The sequence below is a fragment of the Enhydra lutris genome, unplaced genomic scaffold (assembly GCF_002288905.1).
Source record: "Enhydra lutris kenyoni isolate GAN:26980312 unplaced genomic scaffold, ASM228890v2 scaffoldscaffold14, whole genome shotgun sequence".
NCBI lineage: Eukaryota > Metazoa > Chordata > Mammalia > Carnivora > Mustelidae > Enhydra > Enhydra lutris.
The window spans coordinates 26,676,115-26,698,665 of NW_019154098.1; the positions used below are offsets into that span (position 1 = coordinate 26,676,115).

At 36.2% G+C, this 22,551-nt stretch overlaps 1 protein-coding gene across 2 annotated transcripts in view; it reads left to right on the top strand.

Moving 5' to 3' along the window:
• Positions 1 to 22,551, top strand: part of LOC111146567 (CUB and Sushi multiple domains 3) — a 1,261,269-nt gene that overhangs the window by 815,822 nt on the left and 422,896 nt on the right. For both annotated transcript variants that reach the window (XM_022502159.1, XM_022502160.1), the window contains one exon: positions 16,443 to 16,581. In XM_022502159.1, the coding sequence (XP_022357867.1) occupies positions 16,443 to 16,581 (139 nt within the window). The remainder of the gene's footprint in view (positions 1 to 16,442; positions 16,582 to 22,551) is intronic.

A 22,551-nucleotide genomic window follows, 5' to 3' on the forward strand; every position in this document is an offset into this window, starting at 1 on the left:
CCAACAGTTAACAATGATTAATTGAAATAAATAAATTTATTCTAGAGCAACCATTATTTAAAATGTATAATTTTTGTGGGCATAGTTTGCTAAACACTTTTTTTCAGTTTTGATTTGTTCAATAAGATATAGTTAAGAAAGTTCAGGGCAATATATACATGTATGTAATGTGTGTATGTGTTTGTGTGGGGTATGTGTGTATGCAATGTTTGAAAGTTTATATCTTTGAATATAGACACTCATATAAAGTCACAAATTATATTGGAAAAGAAAAGATGATATTACTTAAAAATAAAATATTTCAAGTATAGTATTTCAATTTAGAATCTTTAGGAATGTGTGTATGGGGTGTGGAGCTTCAATTTAGAATGTCACAATGTCACAAACTTATGCCTTCAGCTCAGGTCATGATACCAGAGTCCTGGGACTGAGCTCCAAATTGGGCTCCCTAATCACCAGGGAGCCAGCTTCTCCCACTGCCTCTCTTCCGCTGGTGTGAGTTCTTTCTCTCTGTCTTTCTTTCTCTCTCCCTTTCTCTCTCTCATGCTCACTCTAAACCCCCTCTCTCAAATAAATAAAATCTTAAAAAAAAAAAAAAAGAATTGTCGCAATAAGAATTAACTTTCTGTACTATGCTTTTCTCCTTCGACAGCAGTACCTAAGACTACATATTTTTTTTATTTAAAGAGATATGGAAAAACTTTTACTAAGGAATAGATAGATGAACCAGAGCCATGAAACCCTTTAATAGATCACCATGCAATAATTAGGTGATGATTTTTAAATAGTTTCTTCTTTTTCTTGCTTTCCCAATTTTTCTTTTTACCTGTGTCTAAACTCATAATGGAAACTTTTTTGTTGTTGTTTTTTTTTCAATTTCTAGGTGATAGAGAATATTTAATATATAATTTTCAGAAATATAACAGACTTCATTGATTAATATAGCCATTACCTATAAATGCTGCCATTCATTGAGTTGAACATTTTCAGAATGTCCTGTAATGAACTAACCCAGACCATGCAATTACGTTTTCCTATTATCCCCTTCAATTAGCACTTCCCTCCTCTACTAATCACTTTCTGATTTGTAATATCAGGGGGCTGAACTAGATGATTTCATGGGGTTTTTTTCCAAACCCTAAATGTTATGGGCTACCCTGGCCATGGTTATGACTGTACTATTATGTTAAAAAAATAATAATAATGGAGTTGCACAGTAAAGGGCTAAAATAATAAAAAAGAAAAATGTAAAGTAATGTTCATTTTTTTTTTCCCCATTATACTTTGCCCCTGAGCTCACTAATTTTTTTAATCATAGTTCCTGACCCGAATTTGGGGAGTCAGTCAGGAAAGCCTACATTAGTATTTGAAGGAAAGTAGGAGATGGGGGAAATTTTGCTTTGGGGGAAGGTTACTGGTTTAATGTGCTGGAGTGGAGGATAGAGGGCCAGGGGTTCGATGAATAACCAGAGGGGCACAGAGCACAGCATGCTTTGTAAATGATGTTAAATGGATTAAAATTATCCTGTGACCAGCAGAAAGCCATTCCAGCTCAGAAGTGACGTGTTCCCGCCTCTCCCCTGGGAGTTTTATACAGTCCCGTGGGCAGATGCAGAGACCATTTCTGAGGAATTGTTGAATCTGGTTGGATCCTCCCCTGCCTAATTTGGGTGTTGGTTTAGAAGCAGCTTATTTCCTAGCTGAATGGGGAGGTGAAAATAATAAACTGGACATCAACAAATCATTTTGTTGATTTAGTTCTGAAGGGATCCTAAAGAGAGCTTTGTGAAGTTTCTAAGAGAAAAGATTTCTTTTTTTTTTTTTTTTCTTCTGGATGTGTGAGTGAAGTTACATATACTTGGCTCACCTGCAAGTTTCTGGATCTAACCCCACTGTGGGAACTGGGTCCTTAGCTAAGGATGAGGTTAGAGACAGGGAAGGCAGAATCGAAGTGGGCTGGAAGCCATCTTACTGTAGTGCTTGTCAGGTCACCTGTCATATCCCAGGCCATGTTGCAAGGCAGTTTCCATCCAATAAAGCAGACCATTGTCAACTCCTATATAACTCACTCTGGCGAGTTTAATTTCTGAGACTCTAAGTAAGGTTTGTAAGGATTTCCTTTAGTTTTAGTTTTGCCTCAGTTCTACTTAGACATAAACAACAAAAGCCTGAGACTAGCTGAGAAAAGCTGCTGCTTCTTCTTCACAAATGTGTCCTTTTGGGGTTGTTGTTGTGATGGGTCCATAATCAAAGGAGCGAGACTGATGCAAAGCGAAGGTCAAGCAAAGCTTTATTTTGCGCCAAGCATTGAGAATCAAACCCACCCGTCGGGGGCTGCCTCTTACAGAGAGAGCGACCCCTCCCTACCTTACTGACTAACTTTTAAAGGGCCAGGGCCATGTGGTTGAGCCTGGCCACAGACAGGTGGCCAATGAGATTGCAATACACAGAGAAAGCTGCATAGTCATGCTAGGTCATGCACAAGTTACCAATTGAATCACAATTTACCCTATAGTAGATATTTGAACGAGCCTATCACCTTGGTCAGAATTGGCACCCAAAAGGCCTCCAAAAGGCAGGACCCACACTCCTTGGTAGCGAGGGAGACAGTATGTGTGCCCCACTGATTGGATGTCTCCACCTGGCCTGACCCACCCTTGTATTTGGGCTTTGTTACCTGGAACTGGTTTCCTGGAGTTGCTATTAAGTAAGTCCCCTGGCGGTGGGGGGGAGGGCGGTTTAAGTTTTACTGCATAAACAACAAAATGGTTGTTCAACCAGGATGGAACCGCTTTGGCTAAATAGGCCCTTACAGTTGGTCTGTTTTTAAACACCCTTCTCCCTCCATCATTCCCCAAACTGCCACACAGCCATTCCCACTGACACACACAAAAAACTACGTCTGGAAGCCCTCTCTGCCTGTCTTCTTTGTCCTTTAGACTTGCATACTTTGACAGAAAAGTTTTGCTTATTATTTATTGAAATTTATCTTTTAGGGCACTATCAGAGCCTACAATATAGGCTTCATGTTTTAGCTGAATTTTTTTTATCATTATGTTAAATATTTTATATGGATAAAATACTTACATGCATATGTTCTGATTAATACAGATAACTATTTATATTTTAGTCCATTAACACAAAACCTTACCAAATTAAATGCATTGTTGAAAGTTACTCGGATGTATGGATTGCTGTGTTAAAATTAGAAAGTGGTAGTTGCTTGTTTCAATCAGGATTTATAGAGCAAAGGAAGTCCATATAAAGTGTTTCAATAACAAAACACAATGCTTTAACCTCTTTAAAGATTTTCCTCTCCCTCCACACCCCACCCCGTCTACTTCAATTGTTTAGAAGGTTAGGTCTATTGGCAAATTAGTAATCCACCCACATCAACCAGTCTTCAACCCTAAAACTGGAAAATCTTTGAAAAAAAAAAAAAAAAAAGAAAGGAAATGTTTTATCAATCTTGGTCCTTGAATAAGGATTGGTGAGAGGAAAGAGAGAAATGAGATCATAATGTGTTGCAGTTCTATGATCCCAGAGCTGAACTTGGATTCATTTCAGGTAGCTTAAATGCAATTGTTGAACAGAATTGGGTTATACATTTTATTCACTGACCCGAAGTTCACCATTGTTGCATTAACTAAGGATAGATTTAGGCTATCTTTGTGAAAATTTGAACCTCTTTCTCTAGAATGGGTTGATCAAATTTCCTCATGAGGAAGAAAGATTAGAGGCAATCTAAAGCCTTGCAGTCTCTCAGTTTTGCTAATGGAAAACAAACTACTATAATTACTGTAATCAGCATTGAAATCATTCACTTTGAATTCCACAAACTGTTCCCCCAACTCAATTTAGTGACAATCAATGACTTCTTCACTTACACTTAGACTGTCACCTGAATATAACTGGCTGTATGTAGGGCCAGTCTCTGCATGGTGTCTCCTTCAAAGATATATCCTACAGCCATGAATAGTGTAGATGGTTATCATAGGTCTACTTTAATGGTCTGACATAGGGATTTTCATGATGTGTCATGAAAGCTTCCTAAAAATCCTCTTCCTCTGTCTCCACCAGTTTCCCACTCATAATAGCTGCATAAACACTCTCCCTCTTTTGCCCTGTGGTCCCCTTAAGACCCCTCTTGGCCTCACATTCATTTATTTTTCCACATAGCCCAAACCCCTGTTGGGTACCTGTGAGCCTCCTCACTGAATTCAACCCTCAGGAAGTGCAGTTTTCTTTTCAGAATATTTTCCCTTGGATTTTCTTCTTTCCATACTCTCTTTCTTTTTTCTAACGTGATCAGAATTTCTCTCGGGGGCCCCTGAAGGCATTGTGAGTCTCACTCTGTTTCCTTCAAAGTCCTTTCTACAAGCCTAGGTGCTTATAAATTTGAAAAAGGGGGAAAAGGAGCTCAACATTACTGTGTTTGGATTTATTTCTCTCTACACCTGCATGAAAGTATCTTCTGAAATATGGGACCGATGTTGCTTTGCCTTCATTCTTTTTCTCAAGGGAGTAGTGTGCGACTAGATTTCCTTCACTGTACAAAGCAATGCAAACTGGAGCCATCCCTAAAACTCAAATCCTAGAATCCTTTTTCTCAGTAAAATCCCAGAACATTTCTAGTTTCTGGAATGTTCCTTGTGAACATTCTGAATATTCTGCTATATAGAAGACAAAATTCAAGGTATAATATTTGAATCAGAGAGGTTTCCTTATTGGGCTTTGGGAAACTCCCTGGTCTCTGGCCACCATATTCTGCTGGTCCAAATGCCAGCTCCAAAATGTTGAGACATGCCTGCCTTATTGTCTGTACCTCAAATGATCTGAGCATCATTGGATTCATGAGTCCCAGGGTCCCTGTGTGACTCAGCTGGTTAAGTGTCTGCCTTCGGCTCAGGTCATGATCTTAAGGTCCTGGTATTGAGTCCCACTTCAGGCTTCATGCTCAGTGAGGAGTCTGCTTCTCCTTCTACCCCTCTCCCCCTACTCATGATCTCTCTCTCTCTCTCTCTCTCAAAAAAAAAAAAAAAAGATACAGATACATATCTATATATAGATATACTATATAAATATGTATATACTATATAGCTATATATATATACTATATATTTATCTATCTCTATATGTAGAGATAGATATACATAGATATATATTCATGAGTTCATGAATCTCTGTAGTAGGGTTCATGTGTGTGGTCATTTGATCTATTGGATGTAAGTCCACTATAACCTGAGCTTGTAATATACAGGTGCTTCTGATCCTGCCATCTGTTCGTTGGATGTCTTGTTTTTAACCATTTATAAAGAGATTACCACATACCTAGAAAATGCCATTCTGGCATTTGCACTCAGCTCAGATTCTTTTGTATATTCATGTTCTCCAGGGTGGTGAGCTTGACTGCCATTAGATGGTGGTTTTGATGGATCTGAGTCAACAAATATTACCTAATGCCCTTTGCTATAGATCAAGAGTCATAACTTCAAATGCTTACAAGAGCAATGCAATAACAGAAGCAAATTAGATGGGCTACATAGGACAAACTGCCCTCCTAAGGGCAAAGTGTGATTTCTCACTTTTCATAGAAACATGATTACAAATAAATATTTCTCTATTTAATATCAATAATAATAATAATAATAATAATAAATAATACAAGAACGATATCATTGACAACTGATGACATTATTCCCATTGGCCCTCACAGTTCCTTCATGCCCCCTAGAAAAGAACATTTTCCAAGAGGAAAATGGCTTGAACTAGTGATTACTAAGGTCACTTTAATTTGAAATCCAACAATAGCAATCAATCCCTTTGGGAGTGTGCCAGGCCAATGGAGCAGGTCAGAAGATATATATCAACCTCTCCATTTTGAGAAAGGATTCCAGTGTCTCAGGAAATTGGGTGGCCTTTGGACTTACCCAAGAACCACTTTCCAGATAGCTATACCATGAAAAAGTGTTTTGAGTTCCTCCTTTTTTGTGAATTTGTGTAACATTTTTCAAGTCCAATCCTCTAGCACCTAAAGAAGCTGGTACATCCTATTCTGTGAATAAAGCACTCTCCCCAGATTGTCATTTCAGTCTAGACTAGTGTCTATAATGTCCTTTTGTGTTTTCATTGGTATTGTGTTCGTGTCTGATTCTTTTTCACCTTTTGGCACTACATTTTTTTTTTTCTAATAATTTAGCTGCTCATATGGCTCAGTTGTGTGGTATGATTTGATTCAGGTGGACTCAGGAACTATCCAAGTTATTCAGGAAGCATTAATAAATAAGAGAGATGTTTGCTTTTTTTTTTTAAGAGTTAAGATATGAAAATTTTATGCAGTACAGTAAATAGAAAGCTTCCCAAATACCTTTCTAAGACATCTCTTCCCTCATCCTCCCATTGGAGGGAATGGCTACATGTAAAAATCATCCCCACCATCATCATATCTCTCTCTCATGCTTACAGTCACAGTCCTATCATGACTAAGCTGTTCTCCATCTTCCTATTTTCCCTGTCTCAACCCCATGCCCTTGCTTACATGTATGTAGCCCCTTTCCTCCACGTTTAACCCCTAGACTAACACAAGACCTACTCATTCCACTGTACTCTGCACCCAGGAAAGATTAGTTCATCCCATCCTAATAATTTCAGTTGAGATTTTTTCTCCTTGGAAGGTTGTTAAATACAGTTCTCTACCTCATTATAAGAAATTATGCATTAGTTTAAAAAAACGAATAAGGAGAAAGATCGAGTTTTTGACATATCTTTTCAAGCTATTCTCTGAGTTGCATATCTACTTTATAAATGCCGGCTTCCATATTTGCCAGTAATAAACCAGCCACCAAATCCCAAAAGAACTTGAAAAAAATACCATGCCATGAGACTTAGAATAAAACAAGAAAGTTCTCTTTCTAGATGTCAAGAAGTGAGTGCTAAGTCATCTAGAGTTTTCTGTTTTAGAAAGCAAGACAGTTGGACATAAATTAAATCTCCTATCTTTGTTGCAGTCATAGAAAGAAACTGTTCCTGGGTATGAGGATTTATTATTCATTGGTGAATGTCACATTTTTAAAGCTACTGAACTCGACTCTTATAGACTGAAAGATGAGAAGGATTTATTTACAGACCAAAAATGAGAGTTGGGTTAAAATGTATTCAATATTTTTTTATAAGTACATACCATTTACTTTTAAAAATCTAATGTTTCTTAATACTTTAAAATTATGATTATTTAACTATTTATGGAAAAATAAGTTAAACATTCTAAAAATTGTATGCTTTATTAAATTTCATTTTATTAAATATATGACTCAGACTCATTTTTATCTCTCTTCCTGGTTTCTCCTCACCTCAATGATCTCTGTATATTCCAGAGCTAGGACTTGAATATTTTCCCCCTCTCTATTTCCACTCATTCTATGGGTAACTGTCACCCAGTCTCTAACATTAAATAATATCTGTGTGCTGATGTCTCTCAAATTTACATCACCAGTCTAGTTCCTTGCCCTGAAGTCCAGAGTCTTATATTTAACTTCCTACTCAACATCTCCCCATAGATGTTTAAGAGGCATCTCAAACCTAACCTGTCCAAAACTGATCTGCTCTCCCTCTGTCACTCCAAACTTGATACTGTCACAGGCTTTCACCATCATCAGTAATAGCACTCCATTCTTCTAGTAATTCAGACCAAAACTCTTAGAGTAATTTCTGATTCCTTTCTTTCTGTTATAACCATACACAGTCCATCAGGAAAAAACATGTTAGTTCTACCTTTGAAATATATTCAGAACTCATCTAGTTCTTACTTCCTCCACTGCTGACATCCTGGTCCCAGCAACCATCCTCTCTGGCCCAAATTACTGCAAAAGCCACCTAACTGGTCTCACTGTTTCTGCCCTTGTCCCTATTCAGTTCTATAGAAATAATTTGTTGTCCCAGTCACCTGTGCCCATTGATTAATATCTTCTTAGTCATTTCTCCACTGAGACTCAGAAGGGTTCTGATGCATGTACACTATCTGTATCTCTCCTTATTTTTACCTGAGATTTTTCTCTCTGCTATAGCTAGCAATGCCCTCTTTGATCTAAAGCAATCCCTTCAACAAAAATGGAAATAGAATATTGGCCTTCTGGATTACATGGTCATGTTCTTGAATATAATTAAGATATAATACATTCATTGGACTGCTTTATAGATAAAGAGGATTACATTTAATGAAATGCACTGGAAGAGTCAGATGAATGCTATTGGCTCAAAGCTGTTGATTTAATTAAGACACTAAGTTAAGACTAACTGAAAGAGAAGTTCCCCTTCCTTGTGGAGACTCATAATATCCAATAATATTATAACTGTAACTTCCCGGGCTGACATGAAAAACTTTGGGAGCAAAATGACTGACAAAGTATAGAGGAAAATTTTCTTATAGCTTTGGTATTGGTAACTTAGATACCCAGCTAAGGAGAAAAAAGTCTCAATACCCAATCTATAAAATATAACAATAATAAATTGAAGTCCAGATACCCCTTTCATGGCTAATTGTGTTCTAACTGATTCATCTCTCTCAATCATAATCTCAGGCACCCCACCTCCAATTTATATAAGCAGCAAAAAGAAAGGGAAATCAAGATCTAGAGCTATCTACCTATCATCTATCATCTACTTACCTGTTAATCTATCTGAAACCATTGAAGTCAAAGTTGCTCAGTTTTTCATTTATCTCCCTATAGGAAGGAGGATACTAGTCTTTTTCTCTGCAAGCCAACCTGAGGGGGAGGGCTTCAGAAGAATCCCTCAAAGAAAATGGAGTTGTCTGGCAGAAAGAGGAATGAGAATCCCCAGGTAGATATTTGATTATACAGTGTAGTAGTTGCTGATCTGTCTTCTGTGCTGATTGAGCAAGAGGAAGAAAATCGGTGAAAATTGACAAATTGAAAAGAAGGAGAGCTGTCTAATTCAAACAATTTGGCAAGTCAGTGATGTGAATTTCCTATGCATCAAATGAATACCAAAGAAGGTACCTGAGCTTGACCACCAAGTGAAGGAAAGCCAACAACCTGAGACCATAGGGTATACTTCCAGGGGTAGGAGTAAGGAGGTGACTGGAAAAGGTTGAGTTTCTCCTATATCAGGGAATTATGCAGTGAGAAGTCACCCTTAACCTGGTCTTGGGCTTTCCAAAAGACTCATTTATTATCATGGAGAACAAACATTTTCCATATCCAACAAATGGAAAGCATTAGGGAAGAGTCAGGGGTAATGAGGGATACAGCAATATCCAGGAAAGGACTGACAACACAATCCGTCCCATCCCAGCCCTAAAAGACCACAGGCAAGAAGACATAAAAGAAAGAAGAAGGAGATAAGATGGGGGGAGACTATTCTAAATGCTGAAGTGAATAGTGGAATGAATCAACAAGTACAAGTCCTCCATCAGCACACTCCTCCCCATTCTCCAAGCCTCTCCAGCCAATGCTAAGGAGATACCTTGGGTAGATGTTTGGAGAGAATAAGATAAAAATTTCGTTTTGGACTGGACCAAGTTTTTTTAGTCCTGAAAGTGATGAGAAGATTAGAGGATCTGTTAAACATTTATTTAAGGAGATGGAGATTTGGCAGTGCAGTTTTGAAGGCAATCATTGGAAGGAAGGAAGGAAGGAAGGAAGGAAGGAAGGAAGGAAGGAAGGGAAAGGAAAGGAAGGGGGAAGGAAAGAAGGGAAGGAAAGAAGGAAGAGAGGGAGGGAGGGAGGGAAGGAAAGAAGAAAGGAAGGGAGGAAGGAAGGCAGGTAGGCAGGCGGGAAGGAATAAAAGAAGGAAATGATAAAAAGAAACCCATTTCTGTTTTTGTTCCATCAATTTCAGAATGTACATAAAATGTGTACTCAAGCAAGAATTTCTTTGCCCTCAGCAGAGAACTCTCTGCATAACCATGGCTAATTCTTTTTCCTACCTCTCTAATGGGATATCTGAGAAAATTCCTTGAGTGAATGGGATAGGACTGAAGTCCCTGGAGAACTCCTTGGAGACAAGGCTGGATCAACATGCCTGATGAACTTTACCTTTGGGGATAAGGGGTTTTCTCTTGAACTCAGTTAACCTCAAAGGATTGGAAACCCTTCTCATTCACAGACATTGCATTCTCTTTGGAGGCAGTTCTTCTGAGGGAGCAATTAAAGTAACAGTCTGATGCATAGATCAGAATTTATTTGTGGTTCTCATTGAGAAAATGTGTATGCATCTAAAAATAGACCCCATGTTTATGTAGTATTAAATTCCATTCTCCTGGAGGGCTACCATAGGGAAACTGATACAGTAGCAATCTGCGGGGTTTTGCTCCCACTCTCTGCAGAGCTGAGTCTGGGAGAAGGGATGAAGAGGTTATGGAGATGAAAGATGGCGCAGAGCTGTGATCATTTCTCTGTAACCCTGGCCCTTTAATTTGTGTGTTTCTGGCTTCCTCTTTTTATCCTAGATTCAGATCTGACACATTTCTCATAATTTTCTTTGAAAAATCATCCAGTGTGCTAAGGTTAAAGAGAGTCTGTGATTACTTACCACACCTATCCATAAAGCAAGTTCAAAAAAGAGGGACAAGGATAGAACCCTCCTTGTTTGATAATCCCTGAGATATCTGGATTTTATCATGCTCAGCTCCCCAGAAAGGCTATCTATCAGACGAAATGTTAGAATGCTCACTTTTTAAATTCACTTACAGCCAAACCCCTGAGATCAAACTCAGCTCTTCTCATCCCCAACTCCCCTCTGAGCACCTAACTGCCACTTCTCAGATGAAAGAGCATCTCCCACTGTGGAACACTAGAATTCCATAGCATTTTTATTCAAGGGAATTTTATCTGAATACAGTCTGAAGCACTTTTGACTCTTTCATACAGGTCTTAAAACATACTGGGTATTTTGAATTTGTCCCTTCTACTTAAAGTAACACAGAAATGAGTCAGCACTCCAACGCAAATTATTTATAACAGACTTTCTTCAGACCTTAGAAAAATAAAAATAGATAAATGAACTATGTCTACTTTATATTTATCAGGTATGCCCTCTTTTTATTGTTAAAAATGGGGGGGTGAGTAGTTTAAAGACAACAATCTGTATTTCACTAACAGATGCAAATCATGTCTTTATCTCAGGAACCTGAGATATTATCCAGGAGAATCTTGAAGCTACAGACCAGCCATATCTTAGGTTTTGTCAGTGTGGTCTATGGGCTAACAGCATCAAAATGGCCTGTGAGGTCAGGGTGGGTGAGGGTTTGTTAACAGTGCAGCTTTCTGGATCCCACCTTATAACTACTAGAAGTACATTCTGGAAATCTGCATTTTAGCAAGTTCCCAGATGCTCACTAAGGTTTAAAAGTCTTCAAAAGCAGTTATGATTGCATAAAACCAAAAAGTCCTCTCCTTCCTCCACAAATTATAAGCTTCCAAAACAAAGAACTACTTGACTTTCCCTCCTACTCGTTAGTGTTTCTCACTTCCTGTCTCTGCTCTCTGTCCAACTCCTCTTATCTTCTATTCATTTTTTTTTTAATTTAAATTTACTTCTGACAAAATCACCTCCAAGAACTCCTTCCTAATGTCTCTAGGATGTTACCTGTGACTTCCCTGTGTTTCCAGACGGCCTACCAAGCTCAAGCATGTACTTGTTCTGCATATTAGCTATGCCTATCTTCTGTGTAGAGTGTGTGTCTCTTGAGGGCAGAAAAAATGTCATATAGGTTTATTTTTTTAATTTCAGGACCTAGCAGAGTATCTTATATATAGCAGAAACTATATATGAGATGGATTAACAGAAGGAAATAAAACAAAGTTTTATTATATTCTCAAGAAGGCCCTAAAGAAATGAGCAAGACAGATTATGTACTTTTTATGCAAAGATTCTTTGAGGAATTGACAGGACAAAGAAAAGCTTGGGAGCTTCAATTGGTATGAAATTCTAACCAGATTTTAGACCACAATAGTAAGTCAGCAAATGAAATAACAAGGGTTTTTTACTCAGCCTTCTTGGCTCTAAATTTCCCATCTCTGGTGTTAAGGATATCTCTCTACCTCCTGGTACAGGAAAGGTACCTTTCATGTGAGAGATTTATTTCCTGCTTTCAAGGGGACAGAGAAGGATCTGGATGCCCTTTTTGTACAGGTTTTCTCTTAAGTAACATTTATTTAAAATAATCAATATGCAAAGTGGTCCATCTTGGGGAGGCTGGCCTTGGCCCCACCTATGCAAATTATTTAAATTCTCTACACATTGATGTTCTTATCTATAATAATAGTATGAAAGTGGCTGGATTTTTTTTTTTTTTTGGAGCATTATATAAAATAATCCAAGGGACTGTTCACATAGTTCCTGGCACATAGGAAATATTCAAAAAATGTTAATTGGTTAAAGTAATACAAATACCACATAGACACATACCTGACACACAATTGTTTACTGCATGACTGACATACAAATGAGTAAATGATGAATAAGTGAATGAATGAATGAATGAATGGGATTTTGAAAGTACCTTGTTTGGTCTTGATCTTCTTTCTGTTTTGTATATATTCCAGTTTCCCTTATTCAGGCAAGCTTAGTTATTGTCTTTTACAGAACTCTGTTAAACTGTGTCGCCTTTATACCTGGAGGTACATAATGTTATTTTAGTTGTTAAATGTTTAAGTATTTATTACATTTTAATAGCTGCATATTTATTTTTAGGCATTTGGGGAAAAATATAAGTCATACATAAGCACTATGATTTCACAGACATTTTTATTTAGAGTAAGTTTAAAAAAGTCATTGAAGTTAAAATATAAGTGAATCTATTTAAGAACATTATTAATTTAAGAAGTATATGGATATGACAAAGTTGTAAGGTTTAAGCCACTAACTTTTTATTCCTTTTACAGTTAAATTTCTCTTTATAATTTCAAACATTTGCTACTAATATTATTATTAGTGTTGAAGTTTTAGAATATAAATGAGGTTCAGTGGGGTGAGGTTTGGAGCCCATGACCAAGAAAGAATTCTTGAGACATCTTTGGTGCAAAATGGTGGTTTATTAAAGCGCAGGGACAGGACCCATGGGCAGAAAGAGATGCTGCATTGGGCTTGTGAGGGGCAGCGGGTTATATACTGTGAGGTTAGGGGAGGTAAGGAAAAAGGGAGGTTTCAAAAAGAACTTTCATATGCTGAAGAGGACCTACAAGATCCCTGAGGCCTTGAGGCCTTGCCATTATCGGGTTAAGATTGTTTATCCCCTCTAGCAAGGTATTAACATAAGATGGGAGATTCCCGGAAGAATGTCACACCTGTCCCACCCAGGAGTGAAGGGGTGGTGGGATATTGTAGGGTGTCAGCTTCTGCTTTGGCCTCAGCTTGCCTTCTGTCCCAGTCAGTAGTTCTTTGTTCAAAAGCTCATGCTCTTTCTCTGTCTTTTTCCTGTATTCTATACTGCTTTCTGCTTTGGGCAGATTTCTACATCTCTTTTCTCTACATTTGACCTCGCCTTATTTTTTTCTTGCATTTTGGCCACTCCATACTCTGCTGCTGTTGCTACACTATGGCTTGTCCCTGTGCACAATTCCCTGCCATGTGCCTCCTAGTCGCTGTGACCACGAGGCTTTTCCCGACTGACCTCCACTGACCATCTGTCTCTTCTCTTAGGTTTCGCACCCTGTTGGGGAGTCTGTTCCCATACTTTTGGAATGATAAATTTGGACAGTTTCAACCCTATATGAGAGAGAAAGAAGCTGCTTCAGAATATGTTATAAGTAGGGTCACCTTCAGGGAAGTCCTTTCAGAGAACAATCAGTAACCACATTTTTATGTTCTCCTTTGTTCTAAGGGCCCCTCCTAACTGCCTCCCTCACACTTCAGATGGAGGAACCAACTAAAATGCTTCTGGGTACTTTACTTTTTAATCCTTTATGGTCTGTTACTCAGTTGTTAATTTTATGACTGATTACCTCTTTTAATGATAATTAGACTGAAGTGCACAAATACTTGTCTAAAACAATATGAGTCCATGACATATTAAGGATTTCTGTCAGAGATTTTCCATATTTCCGGGACCTTCTCTAAGATACTTTACTCTCTCTTTTAAAATATGGTAATTTAAGTGGCTATTATGCACATAATTTTATTTTTGAAATACATAATAACCCTACAGGAAACCTAATTATGAGTCATTGTAACAAAGAGGAGTAAATAATCCACATGAAAATGGTCTCCTTTGAAAGCTTTTTAGGAAAGAAAATTAAATTCTACGAAGGAAGAAAATCTAATTTTATATGACAGAGTTTTTTTTGCATGCAAATAACAAATTTTGGCAATTTCACATAAAGATATTTTTCTTAACTGGATATTTGTAGTAATGTGTAATTCCTAGGCCAATTTATAAATATTTCCTATTCTATTTGGGTTACATCAAATTATTTTAAAAATGCCAATGAGTAAAAATAGTGTCTGGAGCAATAGCTTTTAAAAATTTTGCAAGGTAAAACAGAAAGAAACAAGTAATCAACACAGAATATAAACACATGGGATAAAGTTTAAATGGAGTGATTTAGAGAAAATAAAAATATAACAGGAAATCATCAGGAATGGTCTCTATTATGTTGGAAAGTTAATACAGTATATATTTGATCTTTTTCTTTTTTCTTTCCTGAATAATTTTCAGTAATTAAATACTCTTTGCTCCATTTTTGTTTTCCGTGTGTACTTCCTGAAGGTACAGAGTAGGCTAAGGTAGCTGGGCTGCAGAGTCAAATAGGTAAGTTCAGAGTCTACCCTAGAATTGAAACTAGATTATGCAGGACCTTATTAGTCAACACAGAAAGAAGCCATTGAAGGGTATGGTCTGATTTGTGGTTGGGAAAAAAAAGTACTCTGGCTATAGCATGAAGGATAGTTAGTGTGGATGAAAAGACCAGTTAAAAGGGTCAGTTAGTGGGTCACCTGGGTGACTCAGTCAATGAAGCATCTGCCTTCAGCTCAGGTCATGATCTCAGGGTCCTAGAATCGAGTCTCACATCAGGTCCTCTGCTCAGTGGGAGTCAGCTTCTCCCTCTCATTCTCCCTCCCTCCCCCTACCTTCAAATAAATAAACAAAATCTTAAAAAAAAATAAAAATAAAAAAAGGAAAGATGAGTTAGGAAGGTTTGTTGGAAGGGTGAGATGATGATATAATTTAAACTAAGATGGTGGCTATAGAGATAGAGAAACAAGAGTGAGCTTGAGGATGGCCTGGATATGGGAGTACATGAAAAAGATTATGGAAATATGAAAGATGCTTACCTCTAGCTTCCTGGCTTATGTAACTCCATGGATGGTGATTTCATTTACCAATACTGGGAAATAATGGGAGAAGACCTGTTTTGTCCTGTTTTGTAAAAAATAACTTGAAAGTACTTTTAAAATTTAGTAAGCCTTGTGAGCTTTGGGGAATTGCTCTTCTCTGGACTTGGTTTATTCATCTCCAAAATGAGGTGTTTACACCAAAAGACCTAATCAGTACCTACTGGAATTACAATATTGTCATTATGATTTCAATTGTGTGTATATTTAGAGAAAAGCAGAAAATTATATACTGGAAGCGATAAGCTGAAGATTTGAATCTAATGTTAAAGGAAAAGGGATCAAAATAGATGTCTAGGAAAGGGAATGGTATAATGAAACTGTAATTTGAAGGATATTATTCTGACAGCTGGACTGAAGCAGGAGAGAAATCAGCGGATGGGAAATCAGGAAAGAGGCTGAATCAATGAAGGCCCAAATTGTAGTAGGGACTCTAGAATGAGGAAGATTAGAGTTTTAGACAGTGTGTAGAATGAATTAGCAATATCTGCTAATGTAAGTCAGAAAATAAAAGAGAGAAACTAAAACTGACATTTTACATTGTTTTCAAGCCTTGAAAATGAAAATGGAGACACAAGAATGCATGTAAGGGATATTTTAGGACACTTGAAGATGATCAGTTTATCTGACATGCTGTGTGTGTAGCAATGCCATATTCCAGAAAGTAAATTACTCTTTCTAAGGAAAATTATCACTCAGTAATAGGACCAGATGTAGCTTTACCTTCAAAACATTATTAAATAACGTTTTAAAAGTACGTGCAGAAATTCATTTAAAAATTATGGTTGGAGGGGCACCTGGGTGGCTCAGTGGGTTAAAGCCTCTGTCTTCGGCTCAGGTCATGATCCCAGGGTCCTGGGATCGAGCCCCGCATCCAGCTCTCTGCTCAGCGGGGAGCCTGCTTCCTCCTCTTTTTCTCTCTCTGTCTGCCTCTCTACCTACATGTTATCTCTATCTGTCAAATAAATAAATAAAATCTTAAAAAATAAAAAATAAAAAAATAAAAATTATAGTTGGTACTAATAATAATCTCTACTACTTGTTCTAAAACTTCTGTTCTTACTCGTTCTCTGATTTCATATTTTCAGCTCCATGTGGTGGCCATTTTTCAGCTCCCAGTGGATTGATTCTCTCCCCAGGATGGCCAGGATACTACAAAGACTCCTTGAATTGTGAGTGGGTGATTGAAGCTGAACCTGGACACTCTATCAAAATTACATTTGAAAGGTCTCTACAAATATTTTTCTACCTTTAAAAAACTACAGATTATCTGAAAGAATAGTTGGCATTATCCATTTTATTTACCAAATCAATGTAAAATTTTAATGCAATCGTTGATTTCTGTGCCTTGAATGCTTCGGTTTGTCCCTTTTAAACTTTCAGGCTGCTTTCAAGTTAATTTTCTATTTGTTTAATGTTCTGTCAATACTATTGAGATATGCAAAATGGACCTTTTTTGCTTTATATACATATGCTTTATATGTGTATGCTTTATATACATATATGCACTACTGAGATAAGAACATGTGACCTTTAACTTAATGAGTTTACTTGTCCTGATTTTAAAGGGCCTATGTGTCCTGCTGTATTTTGAATGGCAAAGTGCTATAAACACATTTGCATTTATACTGTAATACAGCCTAAAACACTTAAGCACACCACCTGCATATCTATACCCTCAAATCCTTCAGAAAAATGGCTATGTCAAATTAATGTGTGTTAATGATTGGCCAGTTGAGCATTTTTTTCCTAGGAAAAATAGTATTGTGATCAAATAATCTATGCCACGAAAGATTACAATATTAAATATTAAAAAGTTAAAAGACTGAAGCTTCCGGTCTGTGATTGGATCACTATTTACAAATTGAAATGGAAGTATGTATATAATTTCCCAATTATATTGTCAACTCCCATCATCTTTCAATCCCTTTATTTTAAAAAAGGAAACTTTGTAAGCATTATATTCACATAGAAAATATAAACATAGCAGAATTATACTGATGATTGAATTTTACAAATATAACATGATTCATCCCTAATTCAAGAAGTTCTTCATTGCATTAATCTATCCATACTAGTGTTAAAATTCGAGAAGAAAACAAATTCTATTTGACAGCTGTAAAGTATTAAACATTTCACATGAGGCCACCCTACCTTACTGTGGCCTATACAACTTTACTACAACTGAATTAGTTTGCTATGGCTGTCTAATAAGATACCACAGACCAAGTGGCTTAACCAACAGAAATCTATTTCCTCACAGTTCAGGAGGTTGGATGTGTGAGATCAAGGTGTCAACAGGGTTGTTTCTTCTGAGGCCTTTTTCCTTGACTTGTAGTTGGCTGTCTTTTCCCTATGTCTTCACCTGGTCTTCTCTCAGTATGTGTCTGTTGCTGAATTTTCTCTTCTTATAAGGAGATCAGTCATGCTGGACCACCTGTATGTTCTCATTTTACCTTAATTATATCTTTAAAGGACACTTCTCTAAATATAGGCACATTCTGAGGTACTAGGGGTTAGGACTTCACATATGAATTTTAGAGGGATATAATTCAGCCCATAACAATGACTTACACATTTTTTTAAGTTTATATTCAGAATACTTTGGCAGAATTTTTTGTTATGATGTTGAAATCATACCCTTTATTCAATGATATAGCCTGTGTTGCCATAGCAATTTTAGTGAAAAGCATATGATGTATTCAGAATAAAATCTTCATCAAATAACAGTGTTCCATGAATGTGGGACCCAAATTAACCAAACTTAATTTAATTCTATTTAGTTTGGATTATGTAATATAACATAATAATATTGATATCATTTAATAATTTAAAAAATTATATTTATTCATGTCAATGAGACATTTATTGCATATTTAATTTGTTAAATTTAGCATCACACTTGAAGGATTAGCATATTTTTCTATCATAACTGATTCATCTTAAATAAGTACATTATTATAGGTACAAGTACATAATTTTAATACTTCCTGTTTTGGACATAACATTATTCTGTATGAGGTTTTATGATATTAAGACAATAGAAAATGTATTACACTCCCATAGTTTATAACATCTGTCACCCATATATTTCTTACCATATCATTACCCTTCAATATCTAAATAAAAATACTTGAGCCTCATCTTATATGCAGAGGAAAGTGTGGGCTTTCCTTAAATTTCAGAACTTCTGGGCTGCATTTGTTTACTTCTGGCTCTGAAATCCTGCTCTTAGCCTCATCTCACTTGTGAGCTCTGGAGGCTGCTACCCTCCCTCAACTCCTTATACTGCTCCTTATTTGTATCACTGTCCTTCCTTCTCACAAAAACCTTAATACAGGGGATAACCAAAGAGGATTACTGCACTGTCTTAAATTTTTCCTGGTAATCCCCATCTCAGGAATGATTGTGTGTATCTCTCCAGTGCCCTCTCTTATCCCAGACTCTTCACTGCCTCTGGCCTTGTCCACACCCAGGATCTTCAACCCTTCTTCTTCTACCTCTCAGTACTCCTTCCAGTATAAAGCAGGGTAAACTTCTACTCTTACTTTATTATGCAGAGCAATTTAACTGTTTGTTTCTGTGAGCTTCCAAGGGGTGATGTTGGGGTTGGGACTGGTGGTGGATTTTGTTTTTCTTTACAAACCTTCAAATTTAGATTTTTTTCCTTAATCAAAGATTAGTGTTCTCCTAAGAATTCACTCTCCTCCACCTCCCAGCTGACTCAAGGGGTAGACAACTTTAAAAATAGCTTATTTTCATTATTTTATATTCAATTTAAAGCCACACATAAGCATAAAATGGTATCACTAGAAAATTAGTTTAAGTTTTATTAACACAAAGTGCATTGTTTTATGAAAAGCATCTCCTGGTTTGCTAATGAGAGTCATTAACCATCATGAAATAAATAAATAACGCATGATATCTCTGAGCCCTAAGTAGGCGATCTAGAGTTGCCAACTTGAGAAGCAGATTGCAAAGCAGTGCTTATCATTCATAGCACCGCACTTGTGACTTTTGATTTTATACTTCTGTCTGAAGACACATTTTCTCTGTCCAAAGTTTTTAACATGTATGTTCTATCCCTACTAATAGGAAGTTACATGGGCCTCTTTGCTGCTTGCTGATCGCGGGCAGATACCTTCAGAATTCTCCAAAGTGAATTAATGTACATTCTATAGCCTGTATTCTAAGTTAAACCATCCCAGACTTCCCTTTCTGATTAAACAAACAAACAAACAAACAAAACTCAGCAATTTTTATAAACTGTAATGCCAGTTAAATAGACAAAAATCCAATTTAATTTTGATAAATATAGTTACTTAGCACTTTTTACGCTGCTACTTTCTTATTCTCTTATCTGCCTACTGTGACACAAATCCTTTAAGATAGGATGTAAGCAAGAGTCACACTGAAAAGTGATTTTCAATGCTAGGGTTTGTGCACAGCAACACAATAAACAGTTCTGTAGGTCAGTCAGAACAGGCCTGGGTGAGAAATGATTCCCAGAGTCCAAAGATTTTGTCTTCTTCCCGTGAGCACCACTGAGCCAGACTTGTGAACTGTGCTTCTTTTCTTAATCCCTAAGTCACCCTGAAGCAAATTATGAACCTCCTTCACCTCCTTGATACCAATGATACTGATGTGTATATATATATATATATATACACACACACATACATACACACACATGTATATATTAAACTATTCCTTGTTAATTAACTCAAACACGGGAAGAATCAAGAGTTAGAAATACATTAAGAATTATATTGATGTTATTTTCACTATTTTAGAATAGACAGGGCATAGCTATATCGGTATATTTCTTTTGAATTCTACTTTATATAACTAAAATTAATGAAGTCTCTGTTCTTAAAAAAATGTTCTAAACGGAAAAGTTTGGGGGCTTGAGTCCTCTATCTACCTTTCCCTCCTATATATACACACACATAACACACACACATACCCATAAGATTCTTGAGTTGGAGCTATTTGAAAGGAAAGTTATATAAATACCCTCCTACATTTCTCCTTTTCTAAAGATCCTTTAAGGGTATGAGATTTTGCTTTAGGCTTGTCCATATCCCATGTGTTTTGTCAGAAAATTGATTCCTTTAAAATAATACACCTCTTAAAGAGCCATCACATGGTTAGGAGTAGCTCAGTCACAAAGCAGTGAGCAAGGAACTTGCTCAAGTTAAAAAACAAACACGAGGTTTATCCATTAGGTTAGAGGCATAAAATAGTCACCTTGAAATTAGAAATATGCACATCTATCACTTCTTTGTTTACTGACCCTATAATATCTTTGTGTTTCATTTCCCTTATAAGATTGTTTTAAGAAACAAGATATCCTTTCTGAAGTATTGAATAAGAAGTATGTCTTGAAAAACCTAATTCCCTTCTGATTTCCAACCAAGCTCTTGTAAGAACACTGGTTGCCAGCTCTTTAATAGTTTCTGTCATTCTGAGAATACTTTTTCATAGAATTTGGTTCCAAATAATGAGTTGTGTTTATTACTGAATTATGTCACTTGCTTTCTTGTACCCAGGAATAATTTAAACTAATTGGGTTAAAATGAAATTTTAAGTAAATACTATAGTGAAGATGATAGCATAGCCATTTTCCTATATTCTCAAATATAACAGTTGACTAGATTTAATCTACAGGGGTAAAAAACAAAAACAAAAACAAAACCTAAAAAACATCACAAATATATTAGCCACTATTTGGATCCTTGAAATTGTCTCAAATACCTTAAGTCAATGAAATCTTAAGAAATTGAATTTCCTATCAAACACAAAGCAAAATAATAATGCCAAAGAACATATGTGGTTTTTAAACTGCTTATCTCTTACATGGCTGAAAAGTTTACAAGTCTTATTTTCAGACCTGCAGAGGAATTTTGCTTTGTTTCTTCCAACAGTTTCTCAATTTTCTCAATATTTGGCAGTTTCTAAATGAACTCATTTACTATTAATCATCCTAAGCCCATCCTTTTATCCCCTTTCCTGTCCTCAGCTCCTAGACCATAACTATCAGTATCACTCTTCCAGATAGCCACTTTTTTTTTAACTTTTAAATTAATGAGGACTATTTCAATTTGGTCAGAATGACTTTGGATTACATCAAGAATGTTTTTAAGAGACAACAAAAACTGAGTAAGATTAGGCTCAATTTCATTTTTAATATCATCTAGTGGTTCCACAGCATTTGTTTATGATAAACAATTAATTTAATGTCATAAACAAATGAATACTAGATTGAGGCAGTTTATGAGAGATGTATATAACTATCTTGAAACACAAAATGAAAGAAATTAAAATTATCGTGTAAACCTAATTCATTTCCCTTGTTACTCTAATGTATTTTTATAGTTCCTTAGGGCAAATCTGTGATCATTTTTTTTTTAAGGGTTCACTCCTACTGAACAGTGTTCTCTATATCACCCGTTAATGTTGCTATTCTATTAAGAATTGTCTCTTTATGTTTCAATTCAAAGTAATCTCTGACTCATCTGTGCATTTTAATTTGGTTATTATCAGCTGACTAAATATCCAAGTGAAACTCCAATTTTAATACTACAATAGACTGACTACAAAACAACCAAATAATGGATTCACAATGTACAATTGTCTGATCATTTACTTAAAGGACATAATGTGTTCCTATAGATTTCCTATTCTAAATTTTATTTTTGGAAAAGTTATTTTTAGACCAATGCAATATATTCCATATTGCAAAATAAAAACCAAGATAAGCTTATGAAATTCATTCATTTTAATAAGTATATTGCTTAACAGGGTGTAAAAGTGGTACAGATTGAAAAATATTTCAATTGCACATTTTAAATAGCATTTAAAATGCTATTTTATTAATAATATTTTATGCATGTTAAAAGTGGCTTTGTGTTGACTGCATTTATAAAATATGCATCTTTTAAGAGAATTGAAAACATTAGCAGTAACTACCACCAAAAATCTAAAAATAAAACCAGACAGCATAGCATAGCATAGTATAGTGGTTAGAGATGGAAAGACTTGATTTGAACTGCTTAAGTTCTTCAGGCCTCAGTTTTCTTATCTGAAAAATGAGTATGATACTAGGTGCTAACTTACTGGGTTAGTATGAGCTTTGGATAAATGAATATAGATAAAATATTTATCAGAGCAAGCACTTAGTGAACATCAACTACA